General features: G+C 34.3%; 1 protein-coding gene across 1 annotated transcript in view; it reads right to left on the reverse strand.

Annotated features, from left to right (window-relative positions):
- Positions 1 to 20,314, reverse strand: part of LOC309395426 (follistatin-related protein 5) — a 156,854-nt gene that overhangs the window by 40,683 nt on the left and 95,857 nt on the right. The window contains exons 7-9 of the mRNA XM_081959667.1: positions 15,136 to 15,162; positions 10,020 to 10,138; positions 1,090 to 1,239 (exon numbers count right to left, since the gene is read on the reverse strand). Of these exons, the coding sequence (XP_081815793.1) occupies positions 1,090 to 1,239; positions 10,020 to 10,138; positions 15,136 to 15,162 (296 nt within the window). The remainder of the gene's footprint in view (positions 1 to 1,089; positions 1,240 to 10,019; positions 10,139 to 15,135; positions 15,163 to 20,314) is intronic.

The raw sequence follows: 20,314 nt of genomic DNA on the forward strand, positions 1-20,314 counted from the left end.
CCAGCTCCTAATAGGCATGACAAAAGCAAATTTAATGTTCTTTATTTTAAACTCCTGTTTTACCTAATATAAATCAAATCAATAATCAATGAAGACAAATTGTCTTGTCACTCACAATAAACACTTGCAGGTACTTTACAGGAGACTATTAACCACTCTTGACAGAAAACAATATCAGCACAATACAATAAATGGATTTAACTCTGAAAAATGTTTTGCACTTTTCAGTTCTTATTGGAAGCCTTATGACAGCGTAGTAGTAAAAACTCTCTGGAATTTCACAAACAAGGTTAGCCTGACACAGTGACCACTGCTTAGTCAGCGGTCCCCAACCCTTTTCACACTTGGGTCTGGTTCAGAGGTGGCTTGTGCAGAAGCATCCGGGCAGGTGGGCGGAGCCTGCTGCTGCTCCTACTACCGGTTCGTCTGATCCGGGCCGAACCGGCAGCAACCCACCTCTGGTCTGGTTTCATGGAAGAATATTTTTCCAGGGATTGGAGGGAGTGAGGAGGAGTGCTAGATCCCTCACATATGCAGTTCACATTAAAGGTCGTGCTTCTAGAAGAATCTAATGCCTGATGATCTGAAGTGGTGATGCTAGTGCTGGGGAGTGGCTGCAAATACAGATGAAGTTTTGCTCACCTCCAGCTGTGCAGCCCGGTTCCTAATAGGCCATGAACTGGTACTAGTACGTGGCCCATGGGTTAGAGACCCTTGTCACACAATACAAGCTTTGCATGAAAAAGAGCCACAATTTTATTCGGACATATGTCCATTTAAATCTGGTACTCGGAGATATCTCCAAGGTATAACGTAATATAAAACAACTTTTATATTCCAACATCAAATGTTTAATCTGCAGCTCTCAGAAATATTTATACAGGCCGGAAATTCAGAGTCCCAAACATCTGAAAGGCAATAGCTGAGGTAAGCATTTGTGAGGAGACCTATGTTTCTTTTTCTGAATATGAGTTGGTACATTATCCGAAAAATATTTTGAATGCTAATAGTGCTTTCTGAAAAATATATATATTTCTTCAAATATGGACATTTTAAATTAGTTAATTACTATACAATAAGATAACTTACCTGCACAACTTTTTGAGATTGTACATCAACAATTAGCACTCTGTCCAAAGTTGGTTGAGTTACATATATGAATTTATCCTTGACATTAGCAGCTGACGCCCAGACGCATCTTTGGACTTCATCCCCACCAGTTTTTGGACAGACTTCATCCTAAAATTAAGAAAATATTTGGGGTGAGTGGAGGGAAAAGAATGAATATAGCTAGTTTAGAAAGCAAGCATTTTGAAGGAGATATGTAGAGAAAATGAGCTCATATCTGCAACAATATAAAATGAAACTGAGCTATTATTTTACTTTGAGTACAAAATTGTGTTTCATACACTTGCATCAGGATGTGCCCCTCCTTAAACAATCTAGCTTTCTTTTGTAATTTCTATAAAATGTTTGTTAAATCATGTTTCTTTTTAGATCAATAAATAAAAGATTTTAGATATATTCAAAATATTACCTTATAGTTATATATGTTTTCAGGTTACAAGATGTGAAAGATACTAGAAGTATTTGCTAATCAAAACAGTCAAAACTGGATTATATTAAAAATGAACTATTAAATTCCAAGAAATTACTTATACTCCAGGAATACATCTAATGTTGTACCAACACATTTTAATCCTATTTATATTTCACTTTATTAAATAAGCAAAGTTATGATATCATAGTGCTAAATAAAAATGTAACAGCTTATCGCAGTGATGGCTAACCTTTTTTGGATCACATGCCAAAAGCGGGGGAGCGCGGGGGTGTCATGCGCATGTGTGCCCACACCCATAATATATGTGTGTGACCCCAGCGTGCATGCATGTGCGACCTCCACACACGCATGCATGTGTAACCAGTGCTACCCCCCTGCTTTTGGTATGCTTTTTTCACCCTCCCCAGGCTTCAGAGGCTTTCTAGGAGCCTGGGGAGGGCGAAAACAGCCTCCCCAGTTCCCCCAAAGGCCCTCTGGAGGCTTCAGGAGCTTTCCTGAAACCTCTGGAGGACGAAAAATGGCCCTACGGGCAACCCAGAAGTTCAGGAATGGTAACTTCCGGTTTATCCATAGGGCCGTTTTTTACCCTCTGGAGCTTCCAGGAGGCTTCCCTGAAGGTTCCAGAGGGTGAAAAATGGCCCTATGAACAAACCGGAAGTCTGTTCTTGAACTTCCAGTTTGCCAGTAGGGCTGGTTTTTCCCGTGAAAAAAGGCCTTTAAAGAAGGCCAAAGTCAGCTGGCCAGCATACGTATGTGCGCTGGAGATGACAGGCCAGGCAATGCCTTGCATGCCCTAACAAATGGCTCCGCGTGTATAATGTAATCTTATAATATTGTTTTAATATAATATTAAAACAATATTACATTCAGGTAAATCCCCAGAAATGAATAGTTCATTAGATATTATGACTGAATTTATTTTTGACATTGATGAGTTTTCTGAAATATGGCAAAGGTGTTCCATGTGGCAGCCTTCAACTAGAAATTAAGCTGGCTTAAAAAAAAAAAACACTGTCCCGTTTTCAAGTTTGACAGATTGTAGCTGGACCTCGGTCCCAATAGTAGCTACTGAAGCCCATGATTAATGTATTTTCCCTGCCTTCTTTTGCAACCTACTCATGGCAGGAAACCAAATACTGATTTCTGTGAGTGGATCTTTAGGGGAAAGTAATTTATATTTGCATGGATAAACAACATTCAGCAATTATAAAATCATAACATTGGAAAGGACTTTGGAAGACTTATAGTTCTAATGCAAACTGTTCTGTAAATTAACTGCTTGCTCACAGTGAGTTTTTCACAAGTCTGCAGGTGGACTGATGAATTCATTTCACCATTATCTTGGTCAGTTGGGACAAATGGGCAAACATTTGCCAAGTTCATCCCAGTCTTTGCTCAATCAAAATACCTTCCCCAGGCTTTTGGCTTTGCAAGTCCTATTGCAAGCATTTTAACAAGCCAAAACAATACTGGATTCTAATCTGGGAGATATAATTGCACTGGGAAAGATGGAGGGATTGTCTTTTCTTCCTCTGTTTTATGATTTGGGGTCTGTTTGCTGTACTTGCCCTCCAAGAACAAAAACATAAATGATCTTTTCCTCTTTTTCAACTGTCTCTCCTTGAAAGTTTCATTTTTCTTACTAATCATAATCAGTGTAAGGGCTCCTCCCCTAACTAAAGAAAGTGAAGACTCTTGAAACGGAGTATTTCAAAAGGAACCTTTTATTAAGTAGAATGGCAGCCATTGAATTCAAAGCAACATCTGAATCCTCTTAGGCAATGCAAGTAGAATTAAAGCAGTAGAGATCCCTCCCAGTACTTAGAATGCAGATTTTAGCCAATACACAAGTGTGGAGATGTTTCCTTTATCAGCTGCCGTGAGAGCTGAATAAACATACATTCCCGTGGCTATCTTCCATTAGACATTGAAGTGAAACATCCCACATGGCCATCATAAACATTTCCCCAAAAGGTGAGGGGATCTCAAGGCACTTTGGCGCTAGGAAACCAGTTGTAAAATATCAGTTGTCACAGGCACTGCTAATAATCGACTCCAAGCCCCCCCTCCTCCCAATTGAATGGCAGTATCACTTTTAGGGATCTGACAGTCAGACTCTTGTACCTCTATCATTTTTCTGTTTTTTCAGAGATTATTATCAAGAGATTTTATCAGTTCACTGGTGTTAAAAAGAACAACAACAAAAAAAAACCCTAATGCCCAGTGCTTCACTGTTCAAGCAGTCCAGGATGAAATAGTCATGGACACTAGTAACCTGAAGGGATAGACTGTGTCCACATTAACACATGCTATCTAGCTACCGCACATACTTTAACTACCATACATTAACATCAAGGCAGACAACACAGCATCATGTGTGCCATCAAAGGTTGAGAAACATTAACCTTGACATGAACAAGAAAAGATGCCCATAATTAGCCTTTATGGCAGTCTAAGGACAGGTTCTTGTTGGGGCTGTCCTTGTACCAGGACCAGCAGGATAAGCCTGCCTTATTACAATATTATGAGATGGGAGAATACATATTACCAAATTGTAATATGCTTCTTCAGCTTTTTGGATGAGAAGTGAAACATCTTCAAAGAAAAACCAGAAAGTCCAGTTGCCTCTTGAAAAAAAAGCACCTTTGAGACAGCTATGGCCTGGATGACTTAAAATCTCCATAGAAATATTACCAAATGTTTAATCATGTTTATTGCATTTGCACAAGTAATGCTGAGAATATCTTGAAGTTATATATTCCATTCCTGTAGTAGCAGGAACTACTTTTTTTAAAGTGAAGCATAATATTGACAGTCTTGCATTGCTATATATACAATAATGTTTTTTTTAAAAAAAACCTCCTATTTGTCATTTCCCTAATTATGTAAATTTAATTACTAATATGGAGAGGAAGATTCTGCCTAATTATTCATATATCAGAATTGGATCTGAATACATGAATATATGTATGACTGTCTATCTGTATGTACAGTATGTATGTGTGTAATTATTTATTGGAAGGCAAAATATATTTTGGAATTCATAACTTTAGGATAATTTAAGGTAATTACCAAAGATTCAATGAACATCCATGCATGCTTCTAAGCATCATTTTAGTTTCCAAATAGAAAAAAAATAGAAATAAAAAGAAAGGGAATTACACTGTATATTATTCTGATCATTAGTAAATATCACATTCCTAACAGCACGTTATAAACCAGCTAATATGAGTAAAAATAATTTTAATATTCCAATACTAATAAACAAACACATTTTTATGTTGTTATATATATTTGTGGCACATGCGTCTCTATTTCTATTCATAATATTCTTAGGGAGAGCTCATTAAAAATATTTTAACATACATATGATACTTTTTCCTAAAATAACGGCTTCTATTTGATGCATCCTAGCAGACTTCTGTAGCAATACTTATGAGCTATCAAAGATTATGACTTCAAGTGATGAAAAAACAGCAGGCACTGATGAGTTGTTAAGCAATTATCTTACCCTAACCCATTCACAGGGTCTTCCTTGGCATACAAAAGAAGAAAAAACTGATACCTATCATATGGAATATTTTAAGAGGCACAATATATAGTTGATTCTAGAATTTTGTAGACTCCATTTTTGACAGTTTTTTCCTGATGTACTGTGAAGACACAATTTGAATCATCACATGTCAAAATGAAATGTAAATAAATTTCCTAATCCCACTTGTAAAGTGTTTGTACGTAAAGAAAATACTGTCATTAAATATAAAATCATTTGAAAATAAGAGCTAGAAATAATTTGACATTATAGAATATGTCCTGTAGATTAACTATTTGTTTATTATGGCATTATTTGTATTTACTTATTGATTTGAATTGAAAGCTACCAAAATCAACACTGATTTGGGGTGTCATTGAGTTGTTGTTTTTTGTATTGTATTAAATTAGATAATATTGTATTAGATACAATATCTAAAAATATTTTAAAACATAATGGGGGTGGGGGTGGGGAACATGCCAAGTTGGCAGACCTTGACCTGCTAAAGTTTAGGGAATTACAATTTTAGAGATCATTTAAAGATTACAGGGTCAGGGCAGTCCAATTTTCTGGGAGAATGCTATTCCAAAGAGCAGGTGTCATGACTGAAAATTCCATTTGGAATAGCATTTCCATTATTTCATATATCATGTATAACTGCCAGAGTGAAATTTAGCTTAGAACTATGAGTCTCATTGCTCATTTCCATCCATTTCTTCAGCAGCCTATGAAACGGCAAGGGAATTAAAAAAAAATCATTCTCCTACTGATCATAATGAATTGATTGTATTAACGAGGAATGAAGTGTCTATATAAATCTTTGTGACAGTAAAATAAAACACCTGTGTCTTGTTGACAGTATACCAAGCACTTTTCATATAGGAGCAGTGCATCATTTGTCTACATTATCTCTACACAAGTGCATCCTTTTTCTAGATACTATTTTTTTCAGTGATTATAATCACTTGACAAACTTTTGCGAAATTGTCATTTACCTTCTTCAGAAATATAACTCTGACATCAAGATTTAGGAGGCAGAAATATCAGATACTGCATGTTAAAATATGAACAACAAAACTTATGCTGTGTGATGAATATTCTCTGAATTTTATTGAAAAAAAGTGATATGAATTGTAGCCTTTGAACAGTGAAGTTCTTCAATATGAAAAATATTTACATATTTTCTTTTTAGCATCTACCAGAAACAGAAAGTGTTTCAAGAGAATATGAAAGATCACCTTTAAAAATTTATCACCTTTAAAAAATTTATCGCAAGCAAGATGGCTCTGTGGGGATGTCACCAAATACTAGTTTTATACGATTAGTGCATTTTGAAGGAACAGATTGAAGCTGTGAATGATTCCAAAGAGAATATGGTACGGTAGTGAGGTTAGAACTATGCAACAATAAAAAAAAACCCTAGTAAAAGCTGAAACATAGATGACAATTTTTAGAGATTAGAATGCCTGCAAAATCTTGCAAAAATCACCTTGTTGTGTAAAGCAGAGAACTGCTTTTTTCTCTGATCACTTATTGCAATGTGCTGTGTGTCGATCTATCTATCTATCTATCTATCTATCTATCTATCTATCTATCTATCTATCATCTATCTATCTATCATCTATCTATCTATCTATCTATCTATCTATCTATCATCTATCTATCTATCTATCTATATTGGTATTCTTTTATTGGGCCATGGGTATTGGGCCATGGGTATCTATAATGGACTATAGAAGGATGAGATGCAAGACAATAGAAGGATGAGATGCAAGACAATAGTCAAATAAAAACAATATTGAGTCAAAAGCAGGAACGTAATTAAGAAAGCATCTCAGACATGACCCTCCATGGTTCTCACAAACATATATGGTAGTCCTCAACATATAACAGCTCATTTAGTGACTGTTCAAAATTACAACAGCACTGAAAAAAGAGTTATGACCATTTTTTACACTTATGACCATTGCAGAATTCCCATGATCAAAATTCAGATGTTTGGCAACTGACCAATATTTATGACAGTTGTAGTATCCTAAGATCATATGATCATCTTTGCAACTTTCTTATAAGGAAAGTCAATGGGGAAGCCAAATTCACTTAACAACTGTGTTACTTAACTTAACATCTTCAATGATTGACTTAATAACTGTTGAGTTTGAGTTTACTTTGAATTTACTTTATTGATTAGCCCTTGGGACATATCAAAGTTCAGAGTTCCAGACCCAAATTATTACTAAATCCGATAAAAATAATTTAAATTGGAATTGGATAAAATACCATTTAAAATGAAATTGGACCTAACAACTGTGACAAGAAGGTCCAAAAATGGGCCAAAATTCACGTAACAAATGTTTCGCTTAGCAACGGAAATTTTGGGCTCTAAGCTAAGAAGCTTAGATTGCTTTGCAAATTTGCAATGTACATTTTGTTATTTATTATTTAGATGAAAATTTTGCTCTGCTGCAGCATCTACATAAGGAGGGTTTCACTCTCAAACATTCCTCAGAGGCTGACATCATTGCCTCCCCCCCCCCAGAAAAAAAAAACCCTGTTTATGTGGGTTTATTCAGGAGAAAGAAAGTGGTAAACCTCCTTTGTCACATTTAAAAAAAAATTCCCTAGTGGTCATATAAGAATTTTCTTTACTAGTCATTCCCTTAAAAAAATAGAGATTTTTTTTTTCTCAATCCTTCTTTCCTTTTTAATTGTCATTATATCACTGCTTCTTGACACTTTCTTAAACAAAGATTATTTCTTTCTTCATACACACACATACACACAGAGAGTGTATACACACACACACACACACATATGTGTGTGTGTGTGTGTGTGTGTGTGTGTGTGTGTGTGTAAAGTAGGATTTAGTTTCTGCATTAATCTGTCCCATCAAACTCTAACCTATAAGCCTATAAGGTAGAATTTTGTTTTGTTCTCTCTCCATGACCATCAATTGATAAGGAAGAAATCACTCCATAGAAGCATTTAAAAATCCAATTTTTTACAGACCACTGAATGGAAAGGTGACATTGAGATTTCATTGACTGGCAATGTCATTACAATTTAGTGTGCATCCAGTACTAAAAAGAACAACAGGATCTCCTAGCCATTGATGGAATATAATTATTTCATTACGTTTAGTCCACATAACTTAATCTTAATTAACAAATTACTAAAGATAGTAGAATAGAACAGAATATATCTTTATTATGGTCATAAACCAGCAATAGACATCACTAATAATAATAATAATAATAATAATAATAATAATAATAATAATAATAATAATAATAATAATAATAATAATAATAATAATATACTGTTCCAAAAATGGTTAGATATTTCAAAAAAATTAGTATAAGTTAACTGCTATAATTCTGTAATCAATTTTTTTTCTCGTGGACATTGCAGCAACACAAAATTTTGCCACTGCATGCGTGGTAGATAGCTTTGAGTCCTGGAGGAGAAAGCCATCTTAAAAATTGTCTGCCCTCCTTGGCAATCTCTCTAGTAAGAGGAGAATATATGCTGACCTATAAACTCTGTATAACTTATTAACGATAGTAATTTCTTCCAGTTGTGGCTAGCTACTAGCTATTCTGACTTGCTTCTTTAAGTAATGTTTTAAAATGTCAGATTGATTGTTTATTCTGCTGTACAGTCTCTCCCTAATTGCTTGATTGTACCTGACCATTGACTACATATTATAGGTGGACTTTTGACCGCATTTGAGCCCAAACTTTCTGTTGCTGTTTCTGTTTTTAACTGAGTTTTGCTCCATTTTACGAACTTTCTTGCCACGGTTGTTAAGTGAATACTGCAGTTGTTAAGTAGGTAATACAGATGTTAAGTGAATTTGATTTCTCCATTGACTTGTCAGAAAGTCACAAAAAGGTGATCACGTGACCCCGGGAAATTGCAACTGTTGTAAATATGAATCAATTGAATAGCGTGTGAATTGAGTTTATGTGAACATGAGGCTGCTGCAGTAAATTAACTGTTGTAAGTCGACTCCCTGTATAGCAGGGGTGTCCAAACTTGGGAACTTTAAGACTTGTGAACTTCAACTCCCAGAATTTAAGTCCACAAGTCTTAAAGTTCCGAAGTTTGGACACCCCTGCTGTATAGGAACTGCATAAAAGAAGTCATTTTATATGGACTTTTTGGTCCTACAGTGTAAGTTTATAGTTTCATGTGCACCGAGTTTTGTTCGAATTTTGTTCTAAGTTTCTGTAATCTCCCAAAGGTGCTTTTTCAAGAGGCAACTTAGGACTTTGTGTTTTTTTCTTTGAACACATTTCACTTCTCATCCAAGAAGCTTCTTCAGCTCAGAAGCTGAAGAAAAAAAAGCATCTTTGGGTCAACCACGACCTGGATGACTGAAAATCTCCATGCAAAGATTCTGTAATAACTTCTATTTATATACATGTACAGATGTACAATTTCTATTTGTGTATTATTATACACTGAGCCATAGAGGCACAGTGTTTAGAGTGCAGTACTTCTGGCTACTTCTACTGACTTCCAGCTGCCTGCAATTTGGCCGTTCAGATCTCACCAGGCTCAAGGTTGACTCAGCCTTCCATCCTTACGAGGTGGGTAAAATGAGGACCCAAATTGTTGGGGACTATATGCTGACTCTGTACACCGCTTAGAGAGGGCTGCAAAATTGTGCACGTACCGAACTGGCAGTAATGCTGGCAGCCCATCCCTGGTTCATTGATATATAAAGTTAAACAAGCATGCACATATTAATAATGTAGTTTTCCTGTGGTCCTGATTCTTAGAATACACATAATGAAAATACAGTGATAATGAAGAATGTCTTTCATTCTTTTTTGAAAGAACATCTTCAGTGTTTGGCAGATTTCATTACTAGGGTGAAAAAAAATAGAAACCTAATAACTGTATTTCAAGAATACTTGCCTGAAATCCAAGGAGCTTTTCATTAGGCTTAATGTGTCTCTGGAATTCACACTCTACTGGCTGTATCACTTTGATTCCATCTTCATAAAACACATAGAACATATTACCAATTCCCAGACCTTAGGAGCAAAAAACATGTTAAAGTATATTAAACACCTAATGAATAATTATTAAACAAAACCTTAATTAGAAGCCCAAGAGATTGATTTGTTAATCCATCAGAGTACTCTGATTCTATAGGGTTTTGTAAAATATAGATTCAAGAGTTCATGTAATAGCCTCAATAACAAACAAATGACCTCATTAATATCACTCTAAAATTATTTTTAAGTAAAATGTAAACAACCCTTATACTGTACATGCCATTATCTCATATCTGAGACTAAACGATTGAAGTTATGTGATGCCATAGAAAAATAATAAAGGTATAATATGCTTTTCAAAAATAGCATTTTACTTATAAGGTAGTATATATTTCAGCCAATCATGACTTTACTTTAGGAGAACATAATTGTGTCAGTACAAATATTACTGGATCATTTGTATAACTGAACTGACAACTACAGTTTCAAGGATGGTATTTTTTAAGATAATATATTTCACAGGACACCAACATGAAAACTAGTGTTGAGCAGGTCATATACTTTTAGGACTGAATTTCTGACCTGATAATTTTTTGTACAATTTTTTAAAGACCAGATCCAGCAATGGAAATGAATTTAATTTAAATTAATTTGGGAGAAAGCACCAAGGAAAAAAAACTTCTTCCCTCCAAAATGATTGTTTATCTGGATATAAATCAGGCTTTTGAAATATTAAAAAAGATGGAATACATCTTTCATCACAGTAGATTTTGGGGGTGTACTTCCCATTTTTTTCTAGGGAAGGAAAGAGATTAAATATTTCCTTTGGATTACTATCCGTTAGGTAACAGATTACAGGGAGAGGAACAAACCAAATATACTTCCTGTAAAATCCATTGTAACTTTTTTGTGTCAGGATATAATGAGAACCTCCCTCCTCCATATTATTATTTTAAATACAGCAAATTCTTCAAATCTATCACTGTTACAGAGGCTGCAATAACTATAGGCAATTTACAAGGATATAAAATTCTTATTGCATTTCTATTTCCATTTAGAAATCCCCTTGATTTTTAACAAACGAAGGTGAAACTAAGGGTAGAGACAATATTTGTATTCAATTTTATAGCCATTCATAAATCTAGAGAAAAGATTAACACTCGGAAAAAAATGATGATCCAAAAAAAAAAAAAGATTAACACTCAAGTATTTTTTTTAAGCAAAGAAGCAATTATTTCGTCATTTGGAATGACAGATTGGGTTCTTAGTATTCTCTAGACTTGGATATCTTCCTGGAGATCTTTCATTATGAGGCTAAGTAACATCAGTTATTTTATTTTCCCTCAAATATTTATAAACAATTTTCTTAATCAAAGATAACCAGGTACACTTTCAGAAACACATTATAATATCTACTATCACAGTACGAAATAACTGAAGTAGAATTTAAATACAAGAATGCAATATAAAAAGACTTAAAGAAAAATATTTCCAAATGTAATAATGTTTGCTGTTTATTACAAATCCTATAAAAATAGGGTCCAAACACACCAGTCCCATTCAGACATCCATATATCCCTATCAGTTTCCTACCCAATGAAATATATTCAATCCTATATTCTATTTATAGTCCTTTCTCTTGAATCTGTATATCTAATGTTTAAAGAATGCAATCATACATGAAATATTTCTAACTATTATACCCTTTGTCTCTGTTCCAGATGCAGGGAGGAGTAAGTCAGGCTTCTGAAAGTAATCTAACTTCATTCACGTGAACAAGAACAAATCTTTTCTCAAACATTGCCATGAAGTACCTAAAAATTTTATTTTGTCCAAACATATCACTATTAGGGTCCCCATCATACAACATAGCTATGAACTCACCAAAAACCTTGGGCTTCTCATAGATAGGAGGGAATACTCTATCAATTCACCACTATTGTGCCTCCAGAAAATCAAAGACCTAAGAACAGAAGATGAAATTATGGTTTTTATATGATGTCCAGAACTCTTCCTATCCACAGATAAAGAACTAGCAATAGAATCCATTGCAGCAGTACTATACAACACTTTCAGCCTAACAGAGTACAACAAGATTTAAATATCAAGATCCATGAAACTCATAGACTGGCTTTCATCCTGCCACCTACTTTTAGCTTAACAACTATACCAAAAGAGGGAATCACCCAGGGATCAACGCTATTAGGAGTCGTAGCTGAGACCATGATGCAATGTTTGGTAGCAGTAACAATTTCACACATACAAGTGAAAATATGGTTCTGCTATTTAAATGACACTTTCATCATAAGAAAAAGAAGCAATGAAATAAGTCAATCAACACATCAAGAAAATAATAAAATTTGCAAGGAGAACAAGAAATCAACAATACACTGTCTTTCTAGATATTATCATTAGCAGAGGAAGCAATGGCAAATTAGAGACTCGGGTTTTTGAAAAACAATTTTCATTAATAAAGTATTTTACTATGAAATCCACAGCCCAACCATCCATAAAAATAACTGTATACAAACATTATTCAGACAAGCACAGATACACTGCAATAACTTGATATACCAAACAGAGAACATATTTCACCTATAGAATATTTTCCAATTTAATGGATGCCCAACCTAATGAAAAAGTAACTAACTATACAATCCACAGCAATACAACCATTATAACCTTCAAAAAGGATAATGTACTTATACATCAAAAACTATCATGAAAGTCTACTTGAGTGGCCAGCTATAACAAATTTAATGAAATAAAGACATGAAAACAATGCAGGACAACAAACAGACTACTGTACTATAGTCACTCTGCTGTGAAGTTCCCAGAAGACGACCTAATTAATTTACGAGCCTCGAGACAAAGTTCAAAAGAAATCCAATCATAATAGTCATGGCAACGCTTTAGAAGTTGACATCTGCATTATTGTAGCACATAAACCAACAATCTGCCTCCAAGCAAACCAACCTTCATGTTAAGTAATCCAAAAAATCCAATAACCAAGGAAATAAAATCAGGACTCAATTACAGCATACAATGGAAGAACTGTAACAGCCATGTATGTAGGTCAGATGGGTGGAAGACTAGCAGACTGTATGCATACAAATTGGCAGTCAGAACACACAATGAAAGTTCCTTAAGTTCTTAACAGGACAGATTTAACCATTTTCAATTGGAAAATTGAACATCTTAGGTCAAGGAAATGTAAAATGCTAAGAAATTTTTAGAAGCTTGATACTCAGACAAATCACTCATCAACAGACATGTAGAAATAAACCCTACTCGCATAACATTTTACAAACACAGTCAAAACCCTAGGAAGTAAATAAATCTCCTATAACACATCCCAGCACCAGTGCTTCCCCTTCCCCAGGAGTCAACACCCAAAGAAGCAGAAAACAGCACTAGATAAGAAATCAGGAGGAAACCATATCCTAATTAAGGCACCATACAGAAGGAAAACACAATTTCAATAAGACAGACAGGGCAATCTACTATGTATCCAATAAAACTCACTGCCCATATGGATGGCATTAGCTAATGATAATAAAATATCTACAAGAGAAAAACCAAATTAAGAGAACACTAAGAACCCAACAGTTCAACCTTGAATAACAAGGTTGGACAAGTTTTAAGAAGAGATTGGGCAACCATTTTTCTGAAATGGTACAGAGTTTCCTGCCTGGGCAGGTGGTTAGACTACCGTGTTTCCCAGAAAATGACCCTGTCTTATATTTTTTTCCAACAAAAAAGACACCAGGTCTTATTTGGGGGGGGGGGTCGTTCACTGACTCACTTGAGCGTGTGTCGTCCCCCCCCCCCAGCCTCTTTTTCATATCAGAGGCCTTCAGGAACTTCTATAAAAATTTTACTAATTGCAGAGACATCCAAAAAGGTTTGATGTGTCCCCAATCTTTCTACATGTTTCTGTAATTCATTTTAACGTATCCCTCTCTTATATCAAATGGATAAATTTGATTTAATTTAGTAAAATACTATAGTTAGGTGTTGGCACATGAGTTAGAAGAATCTAGGCAGCTTTTATAGTTTTACTCAAAGAAATTAGTAAGTAAATATTTTCACACCATGGAACAGTGACCAAATAATATCTGCAGATTAAACCACTATTAGAGGCAAAGGAGTAGGAGACAATAAAAAGAAGATAATCTTGTGAATGAGTCTTACTATTAGATTCAGTAAAACTTGACATTTCAAAATCACAAATCCCTTAAAACATACAATATATTATTTGTGTTTCATAGATTCCATAGATGTTATATGTTTTAAAAGATTTATCTCTATCACTTTTACTGTTATTTAAACTTCAATTCAATTCATAAGTTTTTTTTTTGGAATCTGTTGTTTAAATTTTTTAACTAGTTCTTTGCTATATTGTATGGACTTAAGTTGAATGTTGATACTTAAAACATTTCATTGAGATAATCCATTCAGGTTTTGCATGTGAGAAACATCTTTTTAAAATTTTGAATGTTATATTTAAATGTTAAGTCCATTCATATATTATTTATTAGAAGCAATGATTAAGGTATGAAACTCTTTTTATCCATTTGCCAATTTTGCAAGTTTAAAAGATCAATAGGTATGTAACTTCAAGATACCAGATAACACAATTTTTTTACAAGATTCACAAGATATCATTCTTTACAAAAAAGATGAATTATACTCCTCAGCCAACATTCTAACAATAGATAACATAATTAGCTGGATGATTTATGAAAGCAGAAGGGCATATTTAGGAAAATATTGTCCACTGGAATTTACTTGTGATAATGTATATGTTATGGTGCTCTCAAGTTGGCAGCATAATGCCCCATAGATACTGACTTTTTTCTCTGAATGAAAATAACCATATTACACTATTTGCAATGACAAGCAATTTAAACTAAACCAGCAATTTATGAAGACATAATTAAAATATAATTATAGCTATTGTGTGCTTGAAAGAAATAACATGTATATGAGACAAGTTCATTATTATAGAAAGGAGAAAAAGTTAATAGTACCTTCCTCTCTCCATAATATGTTAGCAACTGCAGCATGTAAGGGAGAAAGAACAGAAGAAAAATGAAAAATAAAAATAATTAAGAGTGACACTGCACAATTTTTTTAAAAAAATGAATCTATTTTGCTTATGTACTTGTATATTTTTTTAAAATCTCTATATTGTTTGTTACATACATACATACATATTTATATATTTATATATAATTTTTTTACAACTGGCATTTACTTCATTTTGGCAATTTTCAGTAGAAATTATATGTGGTCAAATGTAAACATTACTTTTATTTAGTCATTTTTCAAGCAAACATATAGACATTAGGAATACTAATACTACACTATAGTATACTATCTTAACCAGTAAAATTTAGAAAGGACGACTTAACTGTAATTCATGTAGATAAAACATATCCACTTACGAAATTGCATTTCAGACTGTTGAAATTAATAGGATTTATTTGAAGGTCTTTTGATTTTTCTGATAGACAGTAAAACAACTATACAAAAGTGTTTTTATATATATATATAAAAATATATATATTTGTGTTACAACCCCTGGTATGACTAAATATGGGAGGAAGGTCACTACTCCCTCTTTCTGTCCTTCGGCTTATCACAAAGACCATGCAGGCAGAAAACAATTACAACACACACACACACACACACACACATATATATATGTTGTATTTGTGCTAAAAAGCATGCTTTTTAACCTATAATTGCAATTTGAAAACTTTGGTAAAAGGTTCGGCAAAATTGCAATGGCTACAAATCAATCTAAAGAGAATGCTCAGATGCAAGTAACTGCAACTAAACCATATTCAGAAAAGCAGATTCAGTGGAGAAGACTGACAGTAATATGTACCTTACAGACTTAGCATTGACAGAATAGATGAGTGATAAATTGGTTTCTCTTAAGAAGATTGAATAAGATTAAGGAATGGATTTATTATATTTAACTGGGAAGGAATTCCATCTGGATTTTTTTTTTTTGGAAAATAGATCAATTCTGGATAGATATTGTATTCAATCAGACAATTGATAAGAGATGTTATTAAGAAGTAAACAAGGAAACTCTTAACTTTGGCGTGATTTGGGATAGATAAGAAGCTGTGTTAAACTTTCTACAAATTAAATAAAATAATAGATTGCTAGGAGAGGATTTTGAAATTTTATTTTTTGCTTTTGTTCTATCTGAACCATTTTGCTATTAATATAGTAGATAAATGGCAAGTCAATAAGTTGCAAACAGAGTTAGAAGTTTAAAAATTTTGGACCTGCTTTGGAATATGATTGCAATATATGGCATTTTGATGAGATGAGATAGTTTTTCCACTAGCTTGCTGTCAATAAAATTCTTGATGTCTTTTCATTGTAGTTTTGAACATCAAACTTTTTATGATTTTTATTATAAGGTGCCCAGAATCACTTTATTATAAGAATGATGGCTATATAAATGTGATAAGTAAAGAAATAAAACAGATATGTAGGATTTTTTTCCCCACATGCCAACCATATGAGCAACACTAACTAAAAAATAATGGTTAACTGTTTAAAACTACAGTTCCATGTATAATGGTGTTAATGATGTTAATATAAGAATCATATTTAATTAGATTTACTCTAGAATAATATTATTGAACAAGAATTATTATTTCCTGACTTCTGCTTTAAATAGCTGTTCAACTGGGAAAATTTTGCATCTGTTGGGATTTGATGTCAGGAAGATCCTAAGAAACTACAAGAAATAATTTGTATCAACCTCACTCAGATATCATTTATAATTTAAATAACTTGAATAATTTTCCATGTTCAAGGTTTAATCTAATTTTAGTTCCAAAACTTTAACTGAATTGGCAAATTTAATAATACTGAGTCAATTGGTCCAGATTATGAAAGAGAACCCAACTTGAATGAAATAAGAAAGTAATAAATGTATGTCCTCTAACATAGAAGGAATAAAAATGTACAAAAATAACATTCTTATTCTGGGATAAGATCTGCATTGAATAGATTTCATGGAAATTCAAATCTTCATAACTGAATAGATGATAAGCGAAATAGTTAAATGATGCAAATAGATTAATTATGTGAATCTGTTGATTGCTTAGAAATAGGACGTTTTCTGATGACTACACAGGGTTTACTGCAAATATTTTCTTTTCATACCCTGATAAATATCTGTTGCTGCCTACGATTGAACTCTAACTCTTCTGAGGTTGAAAGTTTCTTTATATATTTTGATACACTACTTCTTCTTCTTTCTCTCCCTCTCTCTTTCTCTCTCTCTCTCAAACACACACACACACTTTATATACAATATTTTTTATTGTAGGTAGTCCTCAACTTATAACCACAATTAAGCCCAAAATTTCTATTGTTATGTGACATATTTGTTAAGTGAATTTTGTCCCCATTTCCAACCTTTTTTGTCACAGTTGTTAAGTGAATCATTGCAGATGGTAAATTAGTAACGCAACTGTTAAGTGAATCTGACGTCCTCATTGACTTTAGTTGCTACAAGTTTACAAAAGAAGATCACATGACCCCAGAACACTGCAACTCAATTTGAATGCCAAGCATCTGAATTTTATCACATGACCATAGGGATGCAACATAGTTGTGTGAAAAATTGTCATAGGTCACTTTTTTCAGTGCCTTTGTAACTTTGAATGATCTCTAAATGAATTGTTGTAAATCAAGGACTACCTGTATTAATGGATTTTAGGAGCTTCATTTCTAAAGCATTTCTTTTATACTAATTGCACATATTAAGCAACTACTATGTTTACTCGGATTTAAGAGTAAAAATATATGAATTAAATTCCCTTTCCCTGAAAATTCTATAGACACTACCATAATATTTCAGGATTTATTTTTAGATCTTTGGACATTAAAAGCTGCTGCCCAGAGAAATCAGTTAGTGACCTCAGACATAAATCCTTGTTTAACACTATATATTTAGACATCAAATCAGCAGCCCAACTTATTCCTTTTTGAATGAGACAAATACAGTATATAGCCATGATGTTGAATCTATGGCAGGCGTGCCAGAGATGACACACAGAGCCCTCTCTGTAGGCACGTGCACTGTCGCCAGCTGCTCTTCCGGGTTTTGTCATGCACATGCATGCCAGACAGCTGGTCCAGTGTGCATGCACACCAGACCACCTGTCTGGGGCAAATGTGCATGACAGAACCCTGAATAGCAATTGGCTGCCACAGGCAATCGCACTGGCCAGTTACTCTCTTCCAGATTCCAGTGCTCCAGATTCGGCACTCGGTGCCGAAAAGGTAATTATCACTGGCATATATTGTTGAAATGAGATGTAGCAGACAGTTGTTATATATAATTTATTTTTGCTACATGTTGCAGAATTGCAGAAGTCACTTATGCAGCAAATGAATCAAAATAGCTTTTAGCCTCATCCTGCATCACCTGAAACAAAGGATAGTTATAAATCTAGAGATTCCTAGCATTCAGATCACATAACCTCTTTCTAGGTGGTAAGGCTCTGAGATGGAAAAAAAAGCCTTTCTATTAGAAAATTATCTACTGAAGAGAATACAAGTACTAGATAATTTCTGGCTTGCAGTGAATGAACAGATGAAGGGATTTAGAGAAGCTACTTATTTAATATTACAAAATCACAGTTGCTGAATGTGCAAAGTGAGGAACAAAATGTAATAGGTAGCAAAGATTAAAATATGTATAATCAATATTAATTCAGCATCAGATACAAAAGCCATCTAGAAATAAATGCACATTTTTTCCCAACTGTATTCAGAGAAATAATTAGAACTTTAGATTACATGTATTAAAACATGGCCAATGTTTATTTATATGCTACAGGTCAGTGAATATTGTTGAACATCACGAACCATATTTTTTCACTAGCATGGGAAATGTATTAAAAGTTGTTTTCTCATTTCTATGAAACTGGTATTTCCATATGGAGGGCCACTAAGACACCCTTATGATGTTATTGCTTAGCTGAAACTAAGAATATCTTGAATGTGAACAGTAATCATGAAATATTATTAATAGATCATAATAGTTTTGTGTGTAATAGCTTTCTCATCCTTCACATGATCTACATGATTTATACATTAACCAGCTAAATCAGAGGTGGGTTCCTACCGGTTCGGACCGGTTCTGCTGAACCAGTAGTGGTATGGTGGCCCGGGTTGCTGGAACTGACAGTGACCCCGGCCTGCCACGCCCCTGAACCGGTTCCTCGGTCACTGCCATTGCCACCGCCATCTTGTTTTTGAGTTCTGTGCATCCAGTGTGTGTGCATGAAGTGCGCGCATGAGCAAACCGGCAGTAAAGCTGGCCAGAATCCATCTCTGACATAAATGGAAAACAGACTAGCTCAGATGAGCCTTTGGAGCAACAATGACTCTTTGATTGTCATCTGTTTGCTGAGTTGTTATATTTCGGGAGATGGATGTAGAATGTTCTAATGATCTTAATGACCACAATATTCTTATTGTGAACCCCTAAGAATGGGCATTCGAGATTGTGTACAAGTGATATGAAATAAATAAATAGATAAGGTATAGAGTGTAATGGTCAAGGTGTTGGGATAGTATTAAGAAATGTAAATCCAGGTTCATAATTCTCCTTGAAACTCGCGGTCTGATTTTGGACAATTATAAAATTATGGAAATCTTTCATGAACATTACTTTGAATTGCTAGAGAAAAAGTGGAGCATAAATGCAACCAAGAAAAAATAAGGAGAAATGATTTTTGATCTATTAAAGAGTAAAATATAAAATAAAGAAATGTATTCATGGGATATCTTAAAATGATTTATCAATTAAAGATTCAAGCTTACTTCTAATATTTATTTTGATAATCCATCATTTTTCATTGACTGTTCTGAAACCACTTACACTTTAGAGTAGGGCCGTCAAACTCCTGGTGGGCCGGATGCATCACACGTTGGCCACACCCACGCCCAGTTTAGCAAGTGGGGAATGCTATATTCCTTTCCTCCCCCGACATACGACTGGGGATTCCTTCTGTTGACAGCTAGCAACAGCCATGCCGCGCCTTAGCCAATCAGGCGCGGCATGGCTGAAGGCGGGCTGTTCTGCTTCCCTGATTGGTTTCTCGGCCTGACAGCTCTTCGTATAAATAGCTGTCAGGCTGAGGAACGGTGCTTCTCTCCTGT

The sequence above is a fragment of the Natrix helvetica genome, assembly GCF_964273705.1.
Source record: "Natrix helvetica genome assembly, chromosome: 7".
Lineage (NCBI taxonomy): Eukaryota > Metazoa > Chordata > Lepidosauria > Squamata > Natricidae > Natrix > Natrix helvetica.